General features: G+C 42.6%; 1 protein-coding gene across 6 annotated transcripts in view; it reads right to left on the bottom strand.

Moving 5' to 3' along the window:
• LOC124001893 (kinesin-like protein KIF13B) overlaps nt 1–15,745 on the bottom strand; it is an 89,511-nt gene extending 73,766 nt beyond the window's left edge. For 2 of the 6 annotated variants that reach the window (XM_046309042.1, XM_046309047.1), the window contains exons 1-3: nt 15,346–15,745; nt 14,598–14,960; nt 5,860–5,953 (exon numbers count right to left, since the gene is read on the bottom strand). In XM_046309042.1, the coding sequence (XP_046164998.1) occupies nt 5,860–5,953; nt 14,598–14,667 (164 nt within the window). In that variant the 5' untranslated portion in view covers nt 14,668–14,960; nt 15,346–15,745. The remainder of the gene's footprint in view (nt 1–5,859; nt 5,954–14,597; nt 14,961–15,345) is intronic. The other 4 variants (XM_046309043.1, XM_046309044.1, XM_046309046.1 and 1 more) reach the window with 4 other exon arrangements.
• Between the last annotated feature and the right edge of the window lie 3,352 nt (nt 15,746–19,097).

Genomic DNA, 19,097 nt, shown 5'->3' with positions numbered 1-19,097 from the left:
ACAGATCCACAGATGATGCAATCTCGATTGCACTCAACACTGCCCTTTCCCACCTGGACAAAAGGAACACCTACATGAGAATGCTGTTCATTGACTACAGCTCAGCGTTCAACACCATAGTGACCTCAAAGGCCGAGCACACCCCCATTCTCATCGACGGGGCTGTAGTGGAGCTGGTTGAGAGCTTCAGGCTGCAACAAACTATTGTGGTCCATGAGACAGCTGCACCATCAAGAGCATCACCGGCTGGTATGGCAACTGCTCGGCAAGACGCCACAGAGGGTTGTGCGTATGGCCCTGTACATCACTGGGGCCAAGCTTCCTGCCATCCAAGACCTCTATACCAGGCTGTATCAGAGGAAGGCCCTAAAAATTGCCAAAGATTCCAGTCCCCCAAGTCATAGACTGTTCTCTCTGCTACCACACAGCAATCGATACCGGAGCGCCAAGTCTAGGTCCAAAAAGGCTTCTGAACAGCTTCTACCTCTAAGCCATAAGACTGGAGAACAGCTAATCAATGGCTACCCGGATTATTTGCATTGACCACCCCCCCCCCTTTTTTTTTTACAATTATCTTTACATAGTCACTTTACCCCTACCTACATATTACCTTGACTAACCTGTACCCCCACACATTGACTCGGTAACGGTACCCCGTATATAGCCACATTATTGTTACTTTTGTTTATTTAGTAATAATTTTTCTTAAAACCGCAATGTTGGTTAAGGGCTTGTAAACCATCGTTAGCCTACTCTTCAGACAACTTTACACGCGCATCCTCCTCTTCCACCCCGCGCTTCTTCTTCTTTCCCCCGCGCGCGTCGTCGTCCTCCTCCTCCTCCTCCTCCTCCTCCTCCTCCTCCTCCTCCTCCTCGCACTGCTGCTTCTTCTTCCCCCTTCTTCTCCTTCTCCTTCCCCCTTCTTCTTCTCCCCCGCGCTGCCTCTTCTTCTTCTTCTCCCCCGCGCTGCCTCTTCTTCTTCCCCCTTCTTCTTCTTCTTCTTCCCCCTTCTTCCTCCTTCTTCTCCTTCCCCCTTCTTCCCACTTCTCCTTCCCCTTCTTCCCCCTTCTTCCCACTTCTCCTTCCCGCTTCTTCCCCCTCCTTCCCACTTCTCCTTCCCGCTTCTTCCCCCTCCTTCCCACTTCTTCTCCTTTCCGCTTCTTCCCCCCTTCCCACTTCTTCTCCTTTCCGCTTCTTCCCCCCTTCCCACTTCTTCTCCTTTCCGCTTCTTCCCCCTTCTTCCCCCTCCTCCTCCCTTCTTCCCCCCCCTTCTTCCCCTCCCCCTTCTTCCCACTTCTCCTTCCCGCTTCTTCCCCTCCCCCTTCTTCCCACTTCTTCTCCTTCCCGCTTCTTCCCCCCTTCCCCTTCTTCCCACTTCTTCTCCTTCCCGCCTTCTTCCCCCCCTCCTCCCTTCTTCCCCCTCCCTTCTTCCCCCTCCCCTCCCTTCTTCCCCCTCCCTTCTTTCCCCCTCTTCCTTCTTCCCCCTCCCTTCCTTCTTCCCCCTCCCTTCTTTCCCCCCTCTTCCCTTCTCCCCCCTCCTCCCTTCTTCCCCCTCTTCCCTTCTTCCCCCTCCCCCTTCTTCCCCCTCCTCCCTTCTTCCCCCTCCTCCTCCTCCTCCCTTCTTCCCCCTCCTCCTCCCTTCTTCCCCTTCCCCTTCCCCCCTTCCTCTTCCTCTTCCCCTTCCCCCCTCTTCCCCTTCCCCCCTTCAATAATACTTGTCTAAAAGTCTTGGTTTTAAATATACTTATATTAATTTCTTATATTAAGCAAACCAGACAGCATAATGTTTAAAACATTTACAGCTAGCCAGGAGCACACAACATTCAGACATAATTTACAGACATAAACAAAGCATGTGTGTTTAGTGAGTCCACCAGATCAGAGGCAGTAGGGACGACCAGGGATGTTCTCTTGATAAGTGCTTGAATTGGAGCATTTTCCTGTCCTGCTAAGCATTCAAAGTGTAACGAGTACTTTTGGGTGTCAGGGAAAATGTATGCAGTAAAAAGTACATGATTTTCTTTAGGAATGTAGTGAATTAAATGTAAAAGTTGTATTTTTTTTTTTACTAGTAAAGTACAGTACAGATACACCGAATAACTACTTTCAAGTATCTTTACTTAAGTACTTTACACCACTGTCTGCACACCCCAGCTCGCCATCAGGGGTAAATAACATGTATTAACTGATGGAGATGAGCAGAAAGAACAGATGAAGAGAAGAAGCTAGTAGCCTAATGGCTGGTTAGGGGATGCGGCTACCTACACGATTAACTTGGATGACCTATTTTGCGATCAAAACTGAGAATATCACACAAAAAAAGACCTACCGTAATCTCTGGACTATTAAGCGCACCTGAACATAAACCGCACCCACTGAATTATTAAATATGTATTTTGTACATAAATAAGCCGCACATGTCTATAAGCCGCAGGTGCCTACCGGTACATTGAAACAAATGAACTTTACACAGCCTTTAAACGAAACACGGCTTGTAACAAAAATTAAACAGTAGCCTACCAAGAAAGTCATTGGTCACCATCTTCCTCCTCCTGTGCACTGAAACCACTGAAGCCATCTCCTTCGGTGTCAGAGTTGAATAGCCTCAGAATTGCTTCATCCGATGTTGGATCGTTTTCATTGTCGCTCTCGTCACTTTCATCCGGAGGCAAATTCCCCGCTGAGCTCATGCTGCCCCTTCAACACGCAGCAGTCCAGCCTTTCAAAACCCGTTGATGATAGTGGATTTTCTGACAATGCTCCACGCTGCCAGGACCCACTGGCAGACTTGACCATAAGTTGCTCTTCGCATTTACACTGATGTCGAGTGGCTGCAAATACTTTGGGCCATCTGCTTTTCTTCCCTCTGAAAGCTTTTGTTGTCTTTTTGCACTGAGTCAGTTCCTCACGCTGCTGTTTCCAATGTCTTATCATCGACTCATTAAGGCCAAGCTCCCGTGCAGCAGCTCTATTTCCTTTTCCAACAGCCAGATCGATCGCCTTCAACTTGAAAGCTGCATCATATGCATTTCTCTGTGTCTTTGCCATGTTGAGGGTGACAAATTACTACCGTAATCAGAATGATGGGAAGTTTGACCACGCTCGATTTACATCACATTATGGTGCTCAGTTTTTTGGCGGCATGAATCTTGTGAAAGCGGGAAAAATCCATAAATTAGCCGCGTCATTGTATAAACCGCGAGGTTCAAAGCGTGGGAATAAAGTAGCGGCTTATAGTCCGGAAATTAGGGTATTTGCATCCCTGTAAATAGAAACCGCACTGCTTCAGTAGAGCACATGCATTCTAATGGGTGATTATGCCTGACAAACACCCTGCCATGGGTGTCTGATCACAATACTACTCTGAATAACAAGCAGAGGTCAGCGGTGGGCGGTCAGGTCAGTAGAGTGGGCCTTTAAGGCTTGGCCACAATATATGACAGCAACCAATATACCTCGGCTAAGGGATGTATCCATGCCGCATTGCGTCATGCCTACGAACAGACCTTAGCCGTGGTATATTGGCCATATATACATGTAATACATGTATCACTAGCCACTTTAACTATGCCACTTTGTTTACATACTCATCTTATATGTATATACTGTACTTGATACCATCTACTGTATCTTGCCTATGCTGCTCTGTACCATCACTCATTCATATATCCTTATGTACATATTCTTTATCCCCTTACACTGTGTATAAGACAGTAGTTTAGGAATTGTTAGATAGATTACTTGTTGGTTATTACTGCATTGTCGGAACTAGAAGCACAAGCATTTCGCTACACTCGCATTAACATCTGCTAACCATGTGTATGTGACAAATACATTTGATTTGATATACCACATATAATATGAAAAGACATGTTGAGAGTTTGAGTCCAAGTCTGACTGAACAAGTCAACACTGGATTCCAACACTTATGCAAATAAAGCCTTTCGTCACTATGCAAACTCTAATGGCAGCAGGAAGGATATGAGCGAGGCAGCTGTAGGCCCACCCTGCCTCAGCCAGGGTATCAACAATAGACAGTGTACTGTAGGCCTATTGACCATTCATTAGACAGGCCCTATCTGACATGATCATTTTCCACTCATGAATCACAATACACCAGATCAGGCAACACCGAAGCTGCTCCAGTTTCAACTGTTCTGCCTGCGGCTACGGAACCCTGGCCTGTTCACCGGACGGCTACCTTTGTCCCAGATGCCCCTGCTGTCTCGACCTCTGAATGATCGGCTATGAAAAGCCAACTGACATTTACTCCCGAGGTGCTGACCTGTTGCTCCCTCTACAACCACTGTGATTATTATTTCACCCTGCTGGTCATCTATGAACATCTTGAAGAACAGTCTGGCCTTAATGGCCATGTACTCTTATAATCTCCATCCAGCTCAGCCAGAAGACGACTGGCCACCCGTCAGACCCTGGTTTCTCTGTTTATTCCTAGGTTCATGTCTTTCTAGGGAGTTTTTCTTAGCCACCGCGCTTCTACATCTACATTGCTTGCTGTCTGGGGTTTTAGGCTGGGTTTCTGTACAGCACTTTGTGACATCTGATGATGTAAAAAGGGTTTTATATATTTGATTGATTAACAGAGAGGGCTATCCCCCTGTTTGTAACTATTGCTACAGGAGAGAAAACACCTTATCGGCCATTACCTTTAAGACACAGGAGCAGAGACAAAACATTGCAAGTTCAATGTTCCACTCGTCACAATGGAGAGAGGTCAGTTAGACAGGCAACAACGTCCCACCCTCCACATGCTGGGAGCAGGAAAAAGGACAGGGGTGTGGAGGGATACCGATTGGGTTAGGCGTCGCCTGAGAGAACTCCAGTGGAAGCACTGTCTGCTCCTGGAGCTCATGGGGAGTGGGGCTCTCCTCCACAGACACAGATCCACTCATACTGCAGTCATGTGAACTGGGGCCATAGGAGGCATCTGGGGCCCTATGGCAATGAAAGCCTATGAGAGTGGGAGAGGTGCCTCTGTCCTAAATAAACCAAAGAAACTGGGCACAACACTGAGCTGTGTATACTGCAGACAGTCGTGTGAACTGGGGCCATAGGAAGGCATCTGGTGCCATGAGAGTCAGTAGAGGCTCTATAGGAGTGAGTGAGGAGGGCCTCTCTTTAGCATTCATCTCTCCATCCCAGGATGAGTCTCAGCAGCAGGTCCCACAACATGAACCCAGCTCCACCGTTTAAGTGTCTGGAGTGTGATGGGGAGCAGCCAGCTCAGTCTTTCTCCAAGTGTGAACCCCCCCCACCTCTCACCCAATTGTCTCCCAGATGGAAAGAAAGAGACCGAAAGAAAAGGCAGAGAAAGAGAAAATGATAGCGCATCCCTTGTTTAACCCCATAAAAGCCAGTAGAGGATCTTTATGGCCGACAGATGCTAAAGCAAACGTGTGCTTCTTTCGTTATCTCTTCCCCTTTTTTGTTATGTCCCTCACTCCCTAGCTTCTCCAAAAGTAAAAGGGGGTTCCGTGGTCGCCTGGTATTGGCCCGTGTGACCTCCCCCCATGTTGTCAGGGCAACGGAAGGGCTGAGAAACAGAGAAGAAGTCAGCTGGAGGAGAGTTATGCCCCAACACAGGCAGAATGAGGAGAGGAGCAGCAGGCAGACTGGGAGAGAGAGGAATGGGCCGTCGAGTGACAAGCTCTCCCAAATAGACCTGCTCAACCCATCTTCCAGACCCAAATCATTGTGCACTCAGCAGGCGATACAGACAGACTGACTGTCAACAACAGTCATGTGACACTCTCCAAATCACTGGACTCCCACTCTCAACAACTGAAACAGAGTCCCATGGGTGGGCGCGTGCACACACACACACACACAAACACAAACCTGGAGTCTCCTTTGCCCAGGTTTCCTCCGCCTGGATGCAGGATGGTCTGGTTGCCTTCCATATCCACAATACATTTTGTGTTCAGGTCCTTTTCTGTGAGGGAGAGAAGGGAAAAGGTTCAGAGTACTGTACAAACATTCAGAGCAACCTCCAGTTGCACGGTAGGTACTTCATCATGCGGGCACATCATCACGTGACTAGAAAGGAGAAAAACCGTACACTATTTACTGATTACATTGTGGACCTGAATGGATCAGTTGGTAGAGCATGGCGGATGCTATGGCAGTATTGTGGGTTCGATTCCCAGGGCCACTTATGCAAAAAATGTATGCACACATGACTAAGTGGCTTCGGATAAAAGCGTCTGCTAAATGGCATTTGAATTCAAATCTCACACTGCATCCCCTATGACTTAAAACTAAACTTTCCATTAGGTCTGTCCACAACTTTTTCAAATATTGGTTTACTGAAAGTCTGTTCTTTCGACCAATTTATTGGTCTATTTTTAAACGTGTATTTTTACATATAGACACACCCTAAGTGTTTTAATAAAATGCACTGAGCTTGTCTGATGCTGAAAGCTTACTGTTTAATGAAATAAAAACATGCCTCAAGAGGGCACCAGAGATCTAGATAACCAACATTTTTAAAAGTGTGACCTGACCCGACTATTCTTCTGTCGCTTCAGATTCTGTCATTATACTCCTGAAGTTGCAGATAATCGGCTACATAAGGAGTCAGCAACCTTTCATGTGGACTGCCAAGTTATGGTCCCATTTCTACCTATCTGCGTGCCAGTTATGGTTTTCATATGAACATTTTCATTTAATTTATAATAACATCTTCATCTCAAAATAATTGTCATGTGGTTAATCAAAATTCTATCCAAATCTAAATGATACAAACAAAAAGTTACTTTATTGGCAACTTTGTAAAAATAGCCTACATAAAAAAACAAATAAAAACATTGCAGCCTGCAGGTAGAAAATATCCTGATTAAACTAAATATTCCACATATCACATTGACTACACATGGTCTGTCTGTAACAAATGTGAAACATTGTATCAACTATTAACTTGGGTCTGGCCAGAAGCTAGCAAACATGCAACATTGTGTAAAATATTCTGGGCCCTCAGAGTTTACTGCACCAGTGAGCCGAGTACTGGTACCTCAAATGTTCTGCTGCTTGAGCACCTGTTCCTCTTATAGAATATTAGCTCAAAAGTATTGTGGAGGCACCTAAATATAAACAGTACCAGCACCCAAAATAAGTACCGGGAACCTATTTCAGTCCAAGTCCAGCTCTGATAAGAAGTAAATCAGGTATGTCTATTTTATGATGTTTACACTGGATCAGAGCATGGTATTTCTTCCTTTCACGCTGAGTGGTTATCAAAAGGGAGAGAGCTGGAAAGATTTTTCATATACATTGAGGAACTATTGTGATTCTCAAATCAATGTAAAAACATACTTTGCTTGCTTGCAGTTTGAAGTGAAGAAAACATTACTTCAAGAAGCTCCACAGGTCATCAGTGGTGTTGTGTTAAGACAATCAGAAATACTATCATTTCCCCAAATGGGCACATTTATATGCCTACATTTGCCTGCAGGCCAGGTATCCTATAGGCCTACTTCTATGCCTGCATGTCGTTAATAAACATAGACAGGAGCGCTCCAAACAAAAGACAATGACTAAATCGACAGAACTTGTAAGTGGAATGAGATGAACCAAAACTGGTTTCTCACTAGTGTAGCATAGGCTGTGCCCTCTGCAAACAACATATCCACTCTGACAATGAGAACAGGAAGGCTGGAATGACAATATTGAATAATAATATAATGTATAATATGCCATTTAGCAGATGCTTTTATCCAAAGCAACTTGAATGCATTAAAATAAATTACTAAACAAATTAACAAACCTTGTAGTTTAGAAATGATAGAAATGAACAGTAAATGTACTACTAGTGACATATGTAATGGGGAACTGATATCAAACGTGAACAATTAACACATTTAAGTTATGAAACAATGAATGTGGACAAATTGTCGGGAGAGAAGTGCATTCTGGAGAGAAAAGTGCATTGTGCATCTGGTCAATCCAACGTCTGCATTTGCCATGCAGCATTTAATGAGATACGGTCACGGTAGAAGTCAGGGTATTCATACTTGCGATTCGCGGAGCAGTGCAGGGCTGTTGTCAATTAAATCGAGCAGTCAACTAAATTGAGGTCAAAACATTCAGGAGACAAAGGTGCTCAAAGATGACCTATTTTGCATACCCCGCCAAACCATGAGACATCCATGTCTTCATCACTGGAGAAGATAAACAGTTGAGTTTGATCATTTAAAAGCTTACAAAAGGTCAAAACATCATTCACCTGTTGCATCAAGTCTGACACCAGGAGGCTCCCAAACAGCTTCTATCCCCATGTCATAAGATTGACAAATAGCTAATAAAATGGCTACACGGACTGAATTGACCTTCGTATTTTAGTATGATTATTTTTGCACTGTTACACGTTACAGCCTTATTCGAAAATGTATTAAATAACCCCCCCCTCCCCAATCTACACACAATACCCCATAAATGATGAATAGAAAACAGGTTCTTAGACATTTTTGCAAATTTATTAAAAATAAAAACAGAAAAACCTTATTTACATAAGTATTCAGACCCTTTGCTATGAGACACTAAATTGAGCTCCGGTGTATCCTGTTTCCATTGATCATTCTTGATGCATCCCCAAAGAATGATGTTTCCACCTCCATGCGTTATCAGACGAAACATGACATGCGTAAGAGCATGTTGTTTCTCAACCGATTGTGGGCACAGCACAAAAAACCTTAGATGATGTAAAATAAGGTCTAAGCTATAACATAGTCGAATATGAATCAAATCTGAGTTTTTAGATAATGGGTGTTAAAAGTAAAAATGTACTATTTTCATGAAAAACATTTTTTACCATGTTTTCATGGTATGGTGGAGTATGCAAAATGGGTCAACATTGAGCACCTTTATCTCAAATGTTTTGTCATTCAGGTCCAGAAAAATCCTTTCTGAGCACTTCAGGCAAATATGCATGGAAGGTTTCATTCAAATCAAAGAGTGATTGAATTAAAATGGATTTACCCATATATTATTATTAGTATTCTAATATGAATTACATGACCCACTGCTGCTCCAGAGTCACGCAGCGGTCTAATGCACTGCATCTCAGTGCTAGAGGCGTCGCTACAGGACCTGGTTAGATTCCAGGCTGTATCACAACAGGCCATGATTGGGAGTCCCATAGGGAGAAACTCTCCAAAAACCCAAGAAGACTCAACGCTGTAATCGCTGTCAAAGGTGCTTCAACAAAGTAGTGAGTGAAACATCTGAATAATTATGTAAATGTATTTTAACCAAGTTTATAAAATTAACTAAAGTTTCTAAAAACCTATTTTTGCTTTGTCGTTACTGTGTGTAAATTGACTAGGAGAAAAAACGATTTAATCCATTTAATCCAACGTAACAAAATGTGGAAAAAGTCGGGGGTCTGAATACCTTCCGAATGCACTGAATATGCTATGTATAAGAGGCTATTTAGTCTTGGCAGAAACCTTTGTTAAGTGATTGGTGGCCAGTGCTGGGTAGCCTAGGCCCTGGCTTGTTGCCTCTTCTCTTGAGAGTTGAGCTGTAACTCAATCAATAACAGTAGAACAAAGTGTCTGAAACCATTAGTCCTCCTCACACAAATACCTCATGTGATGTGGGACATTGACTCAACCACACTTTGACCCTGGCCCTCTGATGCCAAACCATGACTCACCACTTGGCCTTGGAGACAACAGCTATCACATGCACCACTCCGGCTCAGCCAAATGGCTCAGTACTACTTACTTGATTGGAAGATGGTGCTGACTGTTGCAAAAACCAAGTTTGCGAGTTCAATTGCCACAAGGGTCACATAGGCTACTAATGGACACTGTAGGCCTATATGACACAATGATTTTGGCTAAGGCCTTGTCAGTTAGTGTAGCAGTGCATTTAGAGGCCTAATAATAGCAGCATTGGTTATTGGGCTATCCAGCTGTACTGCTAGCCTAAATATGGGCCAATCCCTTTCCACATTCAGCTTTCTCATTTAAAAGATCCCATGGCACTTATCGTAAGAGTAGGGGTGTTAACCCCAGTGTCCTGTCTAAATTCTCAAGCTGTCCCTCATACCATCACCTAATCATCCCCAGCTTACAATTGGCTCATTCATCCTCCTACTCTCCACTGTAACTATTTCCCAGGTTGTTGCTGCAAATGAGAAAGTGTTCAGTCAACTTACCTGGTAAAATAAATTTTAACAATTAGCACACTTTTACCATATGATGTAGCCTAGATTTAATCTGTACTTGACTATGTTGAAAATGATTCCTCACTGTATTCTTAGTCACATGGTAGTAATATTTCAAAAACTAAATTATTTTCAAAACTCTGTTTCCTCTTGGCCTCTGGGGTCTAATATTGACAATTCATAAATGGTTTACCATAGACAGGAACACACACACAGAAAAATAATTCACAGCTAGGCTAGGCTATAAACACACCATACACATTCCATTTCAAGCACAATAGGGTTGTCCGACTAAAAAAAAAAACTGGTTATTTTGACCAATCGACTGCTCAAAAGTGTGTTTTTCCATTTATGGACACCCTAAGTGTAATAAATGATAAATAAAATGAACTATATGCATAGAGCTTGTCTGAAGCTTAAAGCTTACAGTCTGATGCCCTAAGAGGGTGCCAGAGAAAAAAACAACCTGACCCAACTATGCTCCTCCCGCTGGCTTTCGTAGATTCTGCCATTACTGTCCTGAAGTTGCCGGTAATAGGCTACACACGGAGTCAACAGCCGTTCATGTGGAATGCCAATTTATCTTCCCATTTCTACCTATCTGCGTGCCAGTTATGGTTTTCAAAGGCACATTTTCATTTAATTTATAATAACGTCTTCATATCATAAAATCATTGTCATGTGGTTAATAAAAATTCTATCCAAATATAAATGATAAACCTAAAAAGTAACTTCCATTATCAACTAGGTAAAAATAGCCAACAAATAAAAACTTTGCCACCTACAGGTAGAAAATATTCTGATTAAAATAAATATCCTATAAATCACACTGGCTGCACATGGCCTGTCTGCAACTAACTTGAAACATTGTATCAACTATTAACTTGCTCAGGCAGAAAGCTGGTGCTAGTGAACTTCCAACATTGTATCAAATATTCTTGGCCCTCAGAGTTTCCTGCACCAATGAGCTCAGGTCAGACACAGATGTAGGCTAATTGCGCAAAGGATAAGAAGCAGTGCTTGACTTCGGCAAGAGCTAACCCGGAGCGGAGTACAGGCAACCCAAAATGTTCTGCTGCTTGAGCACCTGTTCCTCTTATAGAATATTAGCTCAAAAGTATTGTGGAGGCACCTAACTATAAACAGTATCAGCACCCAAAATGTGTACCGAAACACATCACTCCAAGTCAAGCACGGATAAGAATCGTATTTTATGACATTTCCACTGGATCAGAGCATGACATTTTCCCTTTCACGCAGAGTGGTTATTGAAAGGGAGAGAGCTGGAAAGATTTTCCATATACATTGAGGAACTATTGTGATTCTCAAATCGATGTAAAAACATACTTTGCTTGCTTGCAGTTTGATTTGAAGAAAACATTACTTCAAGAAGCTCCACAGGTCATTAGTGGTGTTGCGTTAAGACAATCAGAAATACTATCAGATCCCCAAATGGGCACATTTATATGCCTACATTTGCGCACAAGCAATGTAGCCTATAGGCCTACTTCTATGCCTGCATGTCGTTAATAAACATTGACAGGAGCGCTCCAAACAAAAGACTAAATTGACAGAACTTGAAAATGGATTTAAATGAATCAAAACGTGTTTCTCACTAGTGTAGCATAGGCTGTGCACTCTGCAAACAATGATTCCACTCTGACAATGAGAACAGGAAGGCTGGAATAATATTGAATACATTGACAGTAGCAAAACATTGTAGATTAGAAATGATCGGAATTAATTAACAGTGAATGTACAGTACTAAGGGTAATATACAGTCGCAGTCAAAAGTTTGGACAGATGATTAGATTCTGATTCGATAATCCTCACAGCTGTCATCCAATCACAATATTTATGTAAATTGACATATGATATATATTTGAGGAAAGAAGCACCTTACTCTTGTTTGCTGGAACAAGGTAGTTAACCCACTGTTCCTAGGCCATCATTGAAAATAATAATGTGTTCTTAACCGACTTGCCTAGTTAAATAAAAGGTGTAACAATTTTTTTTTTAATATATATTTTTTTATACCGATTTCCGATTGTTATGAAAACTTGAAATCGGCCCTAATTAATCGGCCATTTCGATTAATCGGTTGACCTCTACTACAGAGCTGACTAAAATGATCAACTCATAATCAGGCTTTGATGATTTCAATCAGGTGTGTTCAGTTCAACTTAAGTCACGTGACTCGAGTCCACACCTCTGGTGATTAGTACTAGCGGCTAACCTCGATTTAGGCCCAAGTTGCTAAAACATATTAGCAGTTTGCAAATGTAAGAAACAAACTATTAGTGTAATTATAGAACGCTCATGGATTTATTTAGAAGCAAAATGAAAACAGCATTTTTGTCAACAAAATTGTTGCATGTGCTGCATTGACCATGCAGACTGAACCCAAGTGTCTCATGGTCGAGGAACAACAAATTTGCTCCTTGACTGGCAGGGGATAGGTCTGTGTGGAATGTGGCATATATAGATAGAGAGAGATGACTTTAGTAGCGGAGTAAACTATAAAATTGACATTACACACGGCGTGTCACATTTAACAAACTAAACATTCAAATGCTGTTATAGAAGGTAAAGTAAAAACCCAAAAGGGTTTGTGCATCAATAATGATATATCGTAAAATAAGCTATACCACCCAGCCCTATTTCAAATGGTGTCAACTGATTTGTCTCATGCAATGGAATGTATTTTTAGCAATGTCAGTCAAGATGAATCGAGAAATCCCAGCACATATTGATGGTACACTTCTCACTTCAACCTCTTCGCAATGGCCACCAGTCTACCCATTATGCCATCATTAACTTGAATGGGGACAACCGTTATATTCATTCCATTAACGCCATCCAAAATGCCATTACCGTCACAGCCCTAGTTTGTTTGTGTGTGCGCGTGTCAGGGGCATCATCACATGGGTATGAGCGTCAGCTCTAAGCAAAGGCTACGTCAAGGCCACACAGAGTTCACTGGTAGTACGGATCAGTGTATGTGTTCATACACCTGCTAATCATATTATAACCAGTTGTGACTGCTCGATGACTTTCAGGAATAGCATTGAGATCTTCCTTTTTCTCAAAGGAAATAGAATAAAAATATCTGAGGTAAAATGCAAAGATGAGTATCTCATCTTAGTTCACAATTGGCTCATTCATCCCCCTCCTCTCCCCTGTAACTATTCCCCAGGTCATTGCTGCAAATGAGAACGTGTTCTCAGTCAATTTACCTGGTAAAATAACAGATAAATTAAAATAAATTTAAAAAAATCTTTCACCAGATTCTCTCCAGTACCAGCAAATTTTCCACTGGCACTTTTGCTTTCTTCCATGCGGTAAGTGAAACAGCACTGGGCTTGGTTGGTGGTACAATGGGCATGACATCAGTGTGGAAATGGAAAAGCCGTGTCTATGCTGTGACTGGGATGGAGCCGAAGAGGCTGTTCTTCGAAGACCTAGCCTCTCAATAACTCCTCTACCACCATGGGAACATGGTCAGTTATGCAAAGCTAGCAAATAGTCCTTTCAAACTGACTCCCTTCCTGCCTTTGTCCAACACAGCCAGAGACCAGCTAGCTCCGACTGACACACACAGGGCAAGGTTGAAAGAGAAATATGACGCCTTGCCAAAACACAGGGGACACATTGAGATGTCAATGAGGTATAAACCAAACTTAAGGTTCCATCAACAGTGTGAAAGAGAAAATAATATGTGGTTATTAACAATCTATTACAGTTTATTTTCAAAGAAGAGGCTTCAGTCTATGATCTGTTTTGGTGGGAATCCAATTCATTCGTAGACGGTGGGCTACTATCAAATTGGACAAGGATACGAGTAGTGGGGGATATAACTGTCTGAATGGATACATACTGATACTGCCCTGGGCTTGTTTCATTGCATGCTAAACCGCTTTGGTTGGAGGCTACGAGAGCGAGTTCCCCCGTCTTGTGACCGATTTCTACACTCTGTGAAAAGGCACACGTGACATGGTCCGCTACATTGAAGCTAGACTCAGTATTTTCCGCCTCAATAGACTCCTGTTCTTCCAGATATGTTCTCCCACGGCTAAATTCGACTAAGCACACGGCTAAAATGTCATTTATTTCCCCTGAGCAGCATTCTTAGCCCGAATTATAATTGAAATAATCATTTGGGTGCGCGCGCACAGATTCATTATCTGGAGGCATGTCACCGTGCATTTATTATAGCGGCTTATGTTATGAAAGGGTGACTACACTTGTTCATGCAGATCACATGCACTTTTTGAATAGGCAGCTAGTTTGTGTATTATGGGCCAGGGTGTCCAAAACCATTTAGTACCGTGGATTTTAGGCCGTCTCACAACAACTGAGCCGAGTGTTAAGTCATCAATTTAGCGATATGCTAGCAAATGCTACTCACCTCTCCTATTCATAGGACGAACACGTACTGCGACCTTCACATTCGAGTCGTTGAGACTGGTCTCCCCCATTGTGTCCACTGTCAGACGGACAGACAATGCGACTGCCTCGGCGATAAGTTACAGGACCTCTCCAAAAGATAATAATGATCCCCAATGGACTCTAGTCGAATAATCATCCAGAATCCTTGATATGTGGTGCCAACTGCCTGGTCAGCCAGCTAAGTTAGTTACAAAGGTTCGTCCTCATACATTGCATTTTCCATCATCACACAATGGCTTGCTACGAGGGGAATTCTCTCTCCTTCAGCAAATCTTCAATAAATAGCTATTCTCCAGATCATGCATGTCCCGAGGGGTTTAATCTGTAAAATAAAATCCAGAAAATACGTCAATAAATGCTGAAAACAAGCAATAACTCTGATGAGCTTCACACAAGACAAGAGTCCACACATGTTAGCTGGTGCCGCTAACTAAGTCACTAATGCCGGTTGCGATGTAGACACACATTTGGCATTCACCTGTTAGCGTTTAAAACTCAGCTAAACAATTTCAATTAATAGTTAATCGGCTAACGCGTAAGATTACATATTCATGGATACCTTGGCTATGTGCTAACCAAGCGAAATTATCGTTAGTTTTGATACAGGGTTAAACTAGTGTGACATCATGCCCTCGGACAAAACTATTGTCTGTCTTCAAACAGAATGACAGCAAATATTGATTAGAGGACACACCCAACAAGCATACCTAATAACTGAATAGTTTATACCATGACAGTTTCCATATGCAAACAACGAAATATATTTGCTTTCGAACGAACCCCTTGGCTGACAAAAATGTGGTAGTTAGCGAGCTACATAGCTAATAATGCAATGCTAACTGGCTAGCTAGCCAAACAGCTAACGGGCTGGGTCGAGGAACTCAACTTCGCGATTTAGGTACAAGAAAGTGCTAGGGCTCAATCTACCGGCTAACGACACTGTTCCATGTTTTAAAATACACTCTTCTTCCAAACGGAGAAGTGCTGTGTGGTTTGAGATTAATGTCTCCGTTCTCGTCGCCAATTTTTCCACCTGTTTGCCAAACAACTCTCGGTCTCAGCACCGCGTTCTATTCCGACGATTCTGTTCGCGAGCTCTCAACATAAGGATAACAAAAAGAAACCAGGGGATAACCTTGTGCCCGCCCCTTCCGGTGGGGAAGGTCGGTAAGCAAATCTTGAGCAAAGTTTCACTGCATTAACATTGCAGAAAGAAACGTGATTTTTGTCTTCGAAAACAGTCATATCATGATTAGCTATCTGTCACTTGAAAGAAATTAAATGTTTCTCTTACGTGAAATACATTATATTTAAAAGTGCAACGTTGAAGAACATTGAAGAAAGAAGGGCCGACAGACTCCCTGGCCATAATGGTAAGGTCAAACACATGTAAGGTTTTGTGTAGGTAGGCCACACAATCCTATTTAGGCTTACAATGGATTTGTTTACAATAGGCTAGGCCTACATGTTGCCCATTGTTGATCTTAGGTATAATGTTGTGTTTGACCACCACATTCCTCTTCTACCATACTGTTTAATTTGATGAATGTCAGTCAGTGCTAGCTGGCTGCCAACAAAGCATTGTTGTCACCATTTCTCTGTGTCAATCATAAAACACAATTCCATGACCACAGGAGTTAATAATTTATTATAACTAGTGGGCACCCTACTAGTGACTGAGTCAACTGGCCTATAAAAGAAGGATCCTCCCTTACAACACGCCTATAATTAATCAATGCAAACATATGTCAGAGTCCAAAAGATCATATTTTCAAGGGCCCTGCAGGTCTTTGGTGCTTCCTTCCTGGTTCAATGTAAACCACATGGTGTGACTGCTGGCATCTTATGCAACTGGGTAGTTGACCTGCATGGGTCAGTGATAAAGAGATCTATGCAAACTAAAGAAATCATTTCAAAACAAGGAAGGGGGCATGGGACAACTGCTGCTTATGTTTATACAGCAGAAGGGATTTTTTTTACAGTGATATGGCGACACTTGCTGGTGATAGCCGTATAGTGAAGTAAGCACCAGGGTTGGGCTCAACTCAATTTTGAGTTGAGAATGCCTCAAATTCCAATTATATTCTTGAATTTTAATTGAAGTAGTAAACATAACAGAATTGAAATTTGAATTAAATTAAATCTAATTGAATTTAGTGAAATTCAATTAAATTCAAATGCCTCTTCCATATTAGGTGTAGTGTATAGAAATATACATATTGTACATAAAACATGTCGTTATATAGGCCTACATGCATATAAAATATTGTTGTAACAATTGATTTTCAGGATAAACTCTTGAAATGAATGATCAAGGAAAACAAATGGGCTATTCTAAGCACTAAGGTTTGAATTGAGCTCAACCCTGGTATGCACCCCTTTACACATTTTAAAGGAATAGATTGGTGTGGAAACTCTGTCAATTTACTCCATGGAGGGGAGTTAACAAGTGCACATGTAAGGTTGAGAATCAGACTGGGTGAATCTCAATTGTATTTCTTTAATTTCTTGTGTTCTCTTTTCTCCAAATGCATTTGGTTCCACTAGTTAGTAGAAGATGCAGTGCATCTACACTGGACTGCACTAGAGGGAGCCATGCTACCAGACTCAGAACAGAGCTATTATTTTGCTCTCATCTTCAGACAAAACTATTGCTCTCATTCATTTCATAGTTCACATTAAATGTTTGTGTGAAAGTGCTAGACACTCCCATATCCAATTAGGGGATCCCCATAATCTTGCAAAGTTTAGAATTCTTGGATCATGATCTCCTACTTGTTTAGAAAACTCCTCTTGCTCTTTCTTTGAAGGAACTATTGGAAGCAATGATGGAAGCTTGTCTCTTCAGGTCTGCAAACAACATGGGTTGGGACAAGTAGCTCTACTTTCTTTACCATAAACTCAGGAAAAAAAGAAACGTCCCTTTTTCAGGATCCTGTCTTCATAAAAACCCAAATAACTTCACAGATCTTCATTGTAAAGGGTTTAAACACTGTTTCCCATGCTTGTTCAATGAACCATAAACAATTCATGAACATGCACCTGTGGAACGGTCGTTAAGACACTAACAGCTTACAGATGTCAGTGTTAAGGTCACAGTTATGAAAAGTTAAGACACTAAAGAAGCCTTTCTACTGACTCTGAAAAACACCAAAAGAAAGATGCCCAGGGTCCCTGCTCATCTGCGTGAACGTGCCTTAGGCATGCTGCAAGGAGGCATGAGGACTGCAGATGTGGCCTGGGCAATTAATTGCAATATCCGTACTGTGAGATGCCTAAGACAGCGCTACAGGGAGACAGGTTGGACAGCTGATCGTCCTCGCAGTGGCAGACCACGTGTAACAACACCTCCACAGGATCGGTACGTCCGAAACATCACACCTGCGGGACAGGTACAGGATGGCAAAAACAGCTGCCCGAGTTACACCAGGAATGCACAATCCCTCCATCAGTGCTCAGACTGTCCACAATAGGCTGTCCACAATAGGCTGAGAGAGGCTGGACTGAGGGCTTGTACGCCTGTTGTAAGGCAGGTCCTCACCAGACATCACCGGCAACAATGTTGCCTATGGGCACAAACCCACCGCCGCTGGAACAGACAGGACTGGCAAAAAGTGCTCTTCACTGACGAGTCACGGTTGGATTCGCGCTTATCATCGAAGGAGGTGGACAATGGAGGTGTCTCTATCCTCTCCTGCACTGCTTGTGACTCAAAATGTTTGAACTAAAGTGAATTTCTGCATAGAAAGTTGGTCTGTGAAACTCGAATAACATAGACCTGCAGTGCTTCAAGGGTTCATCTCCCTCTTTCTTGCAAAATAACCCAAAAATCAGTTACAACAGTTACCTCAAGTCAAATCAAATGTTATTGTTCACATACACATATTTAGCAGATGTTATTGCTGGTGTAGCGAAATGCTTGTGTTCCTAGCTCCAACAGTGCAATAATATCTAACAATGCACACATCTATAACGTAAAATAATGGAATCTAGAAATATTAGAGTCATTGATTAGAGATTAGACGCATGAAATGTCTCTCGCATTTGTGTGTGTGTGTGTGTGTTTACAGATGTTGTGTGTATAGTCTCCGACAGTGTCTTTGAAGCTGGCTAATTTAATGTAAATGTTATGGCTGTTGTAGCACTCTGGATAGCCGATGGTATCCATGACCCCCTGGCAGAACCTTGGTTGAAGAGGCTGTGATGTGAGCAGCACTGAGGGGTTTTGAATCTGGTCTCCTTTCCACTTAGGCCCCCTACCTCTCTTTCTCATTCTACCTCTCTCTCTCTCTGTTTACCTCTTCTCTGTCTCTCGATGCCTGTGTGTGTGTGCCCGTCTGCGTCTGTGCACGCTTGTGGGATGATGGCAGCTGATATTGTGCGTAGGCGAAGGTCTCCTGGATTAAGATGACCAATGTGGTCTCTCCTTATCAGCTGCTTCATTAAGATACATGATTAG

The sequence above is a fragment of the Oncorhynchus gorbuscha genome, linkage group LG17 (assembly GCF_021184085.1).
Source record: "Oncorhynchus gorbuscha isolate QuinsamMale2020 ecotype Even-year linkage group LG17, OgorEven_v1.0, whole genome shotgun sequence".
NCBI classification, from domain to species: Eukaryota; Metazoa; Chordata; class Actinopteri; order Salmoniformes; family Salmonidae; genus Oncorhynchus; species Oncorhynchus gorbuscha.
The sequence above is the reverse complement of the archived record's forward strand: the minus strand, read 5'-3'. Positions and strand labels throughout refer to the sequence as shown.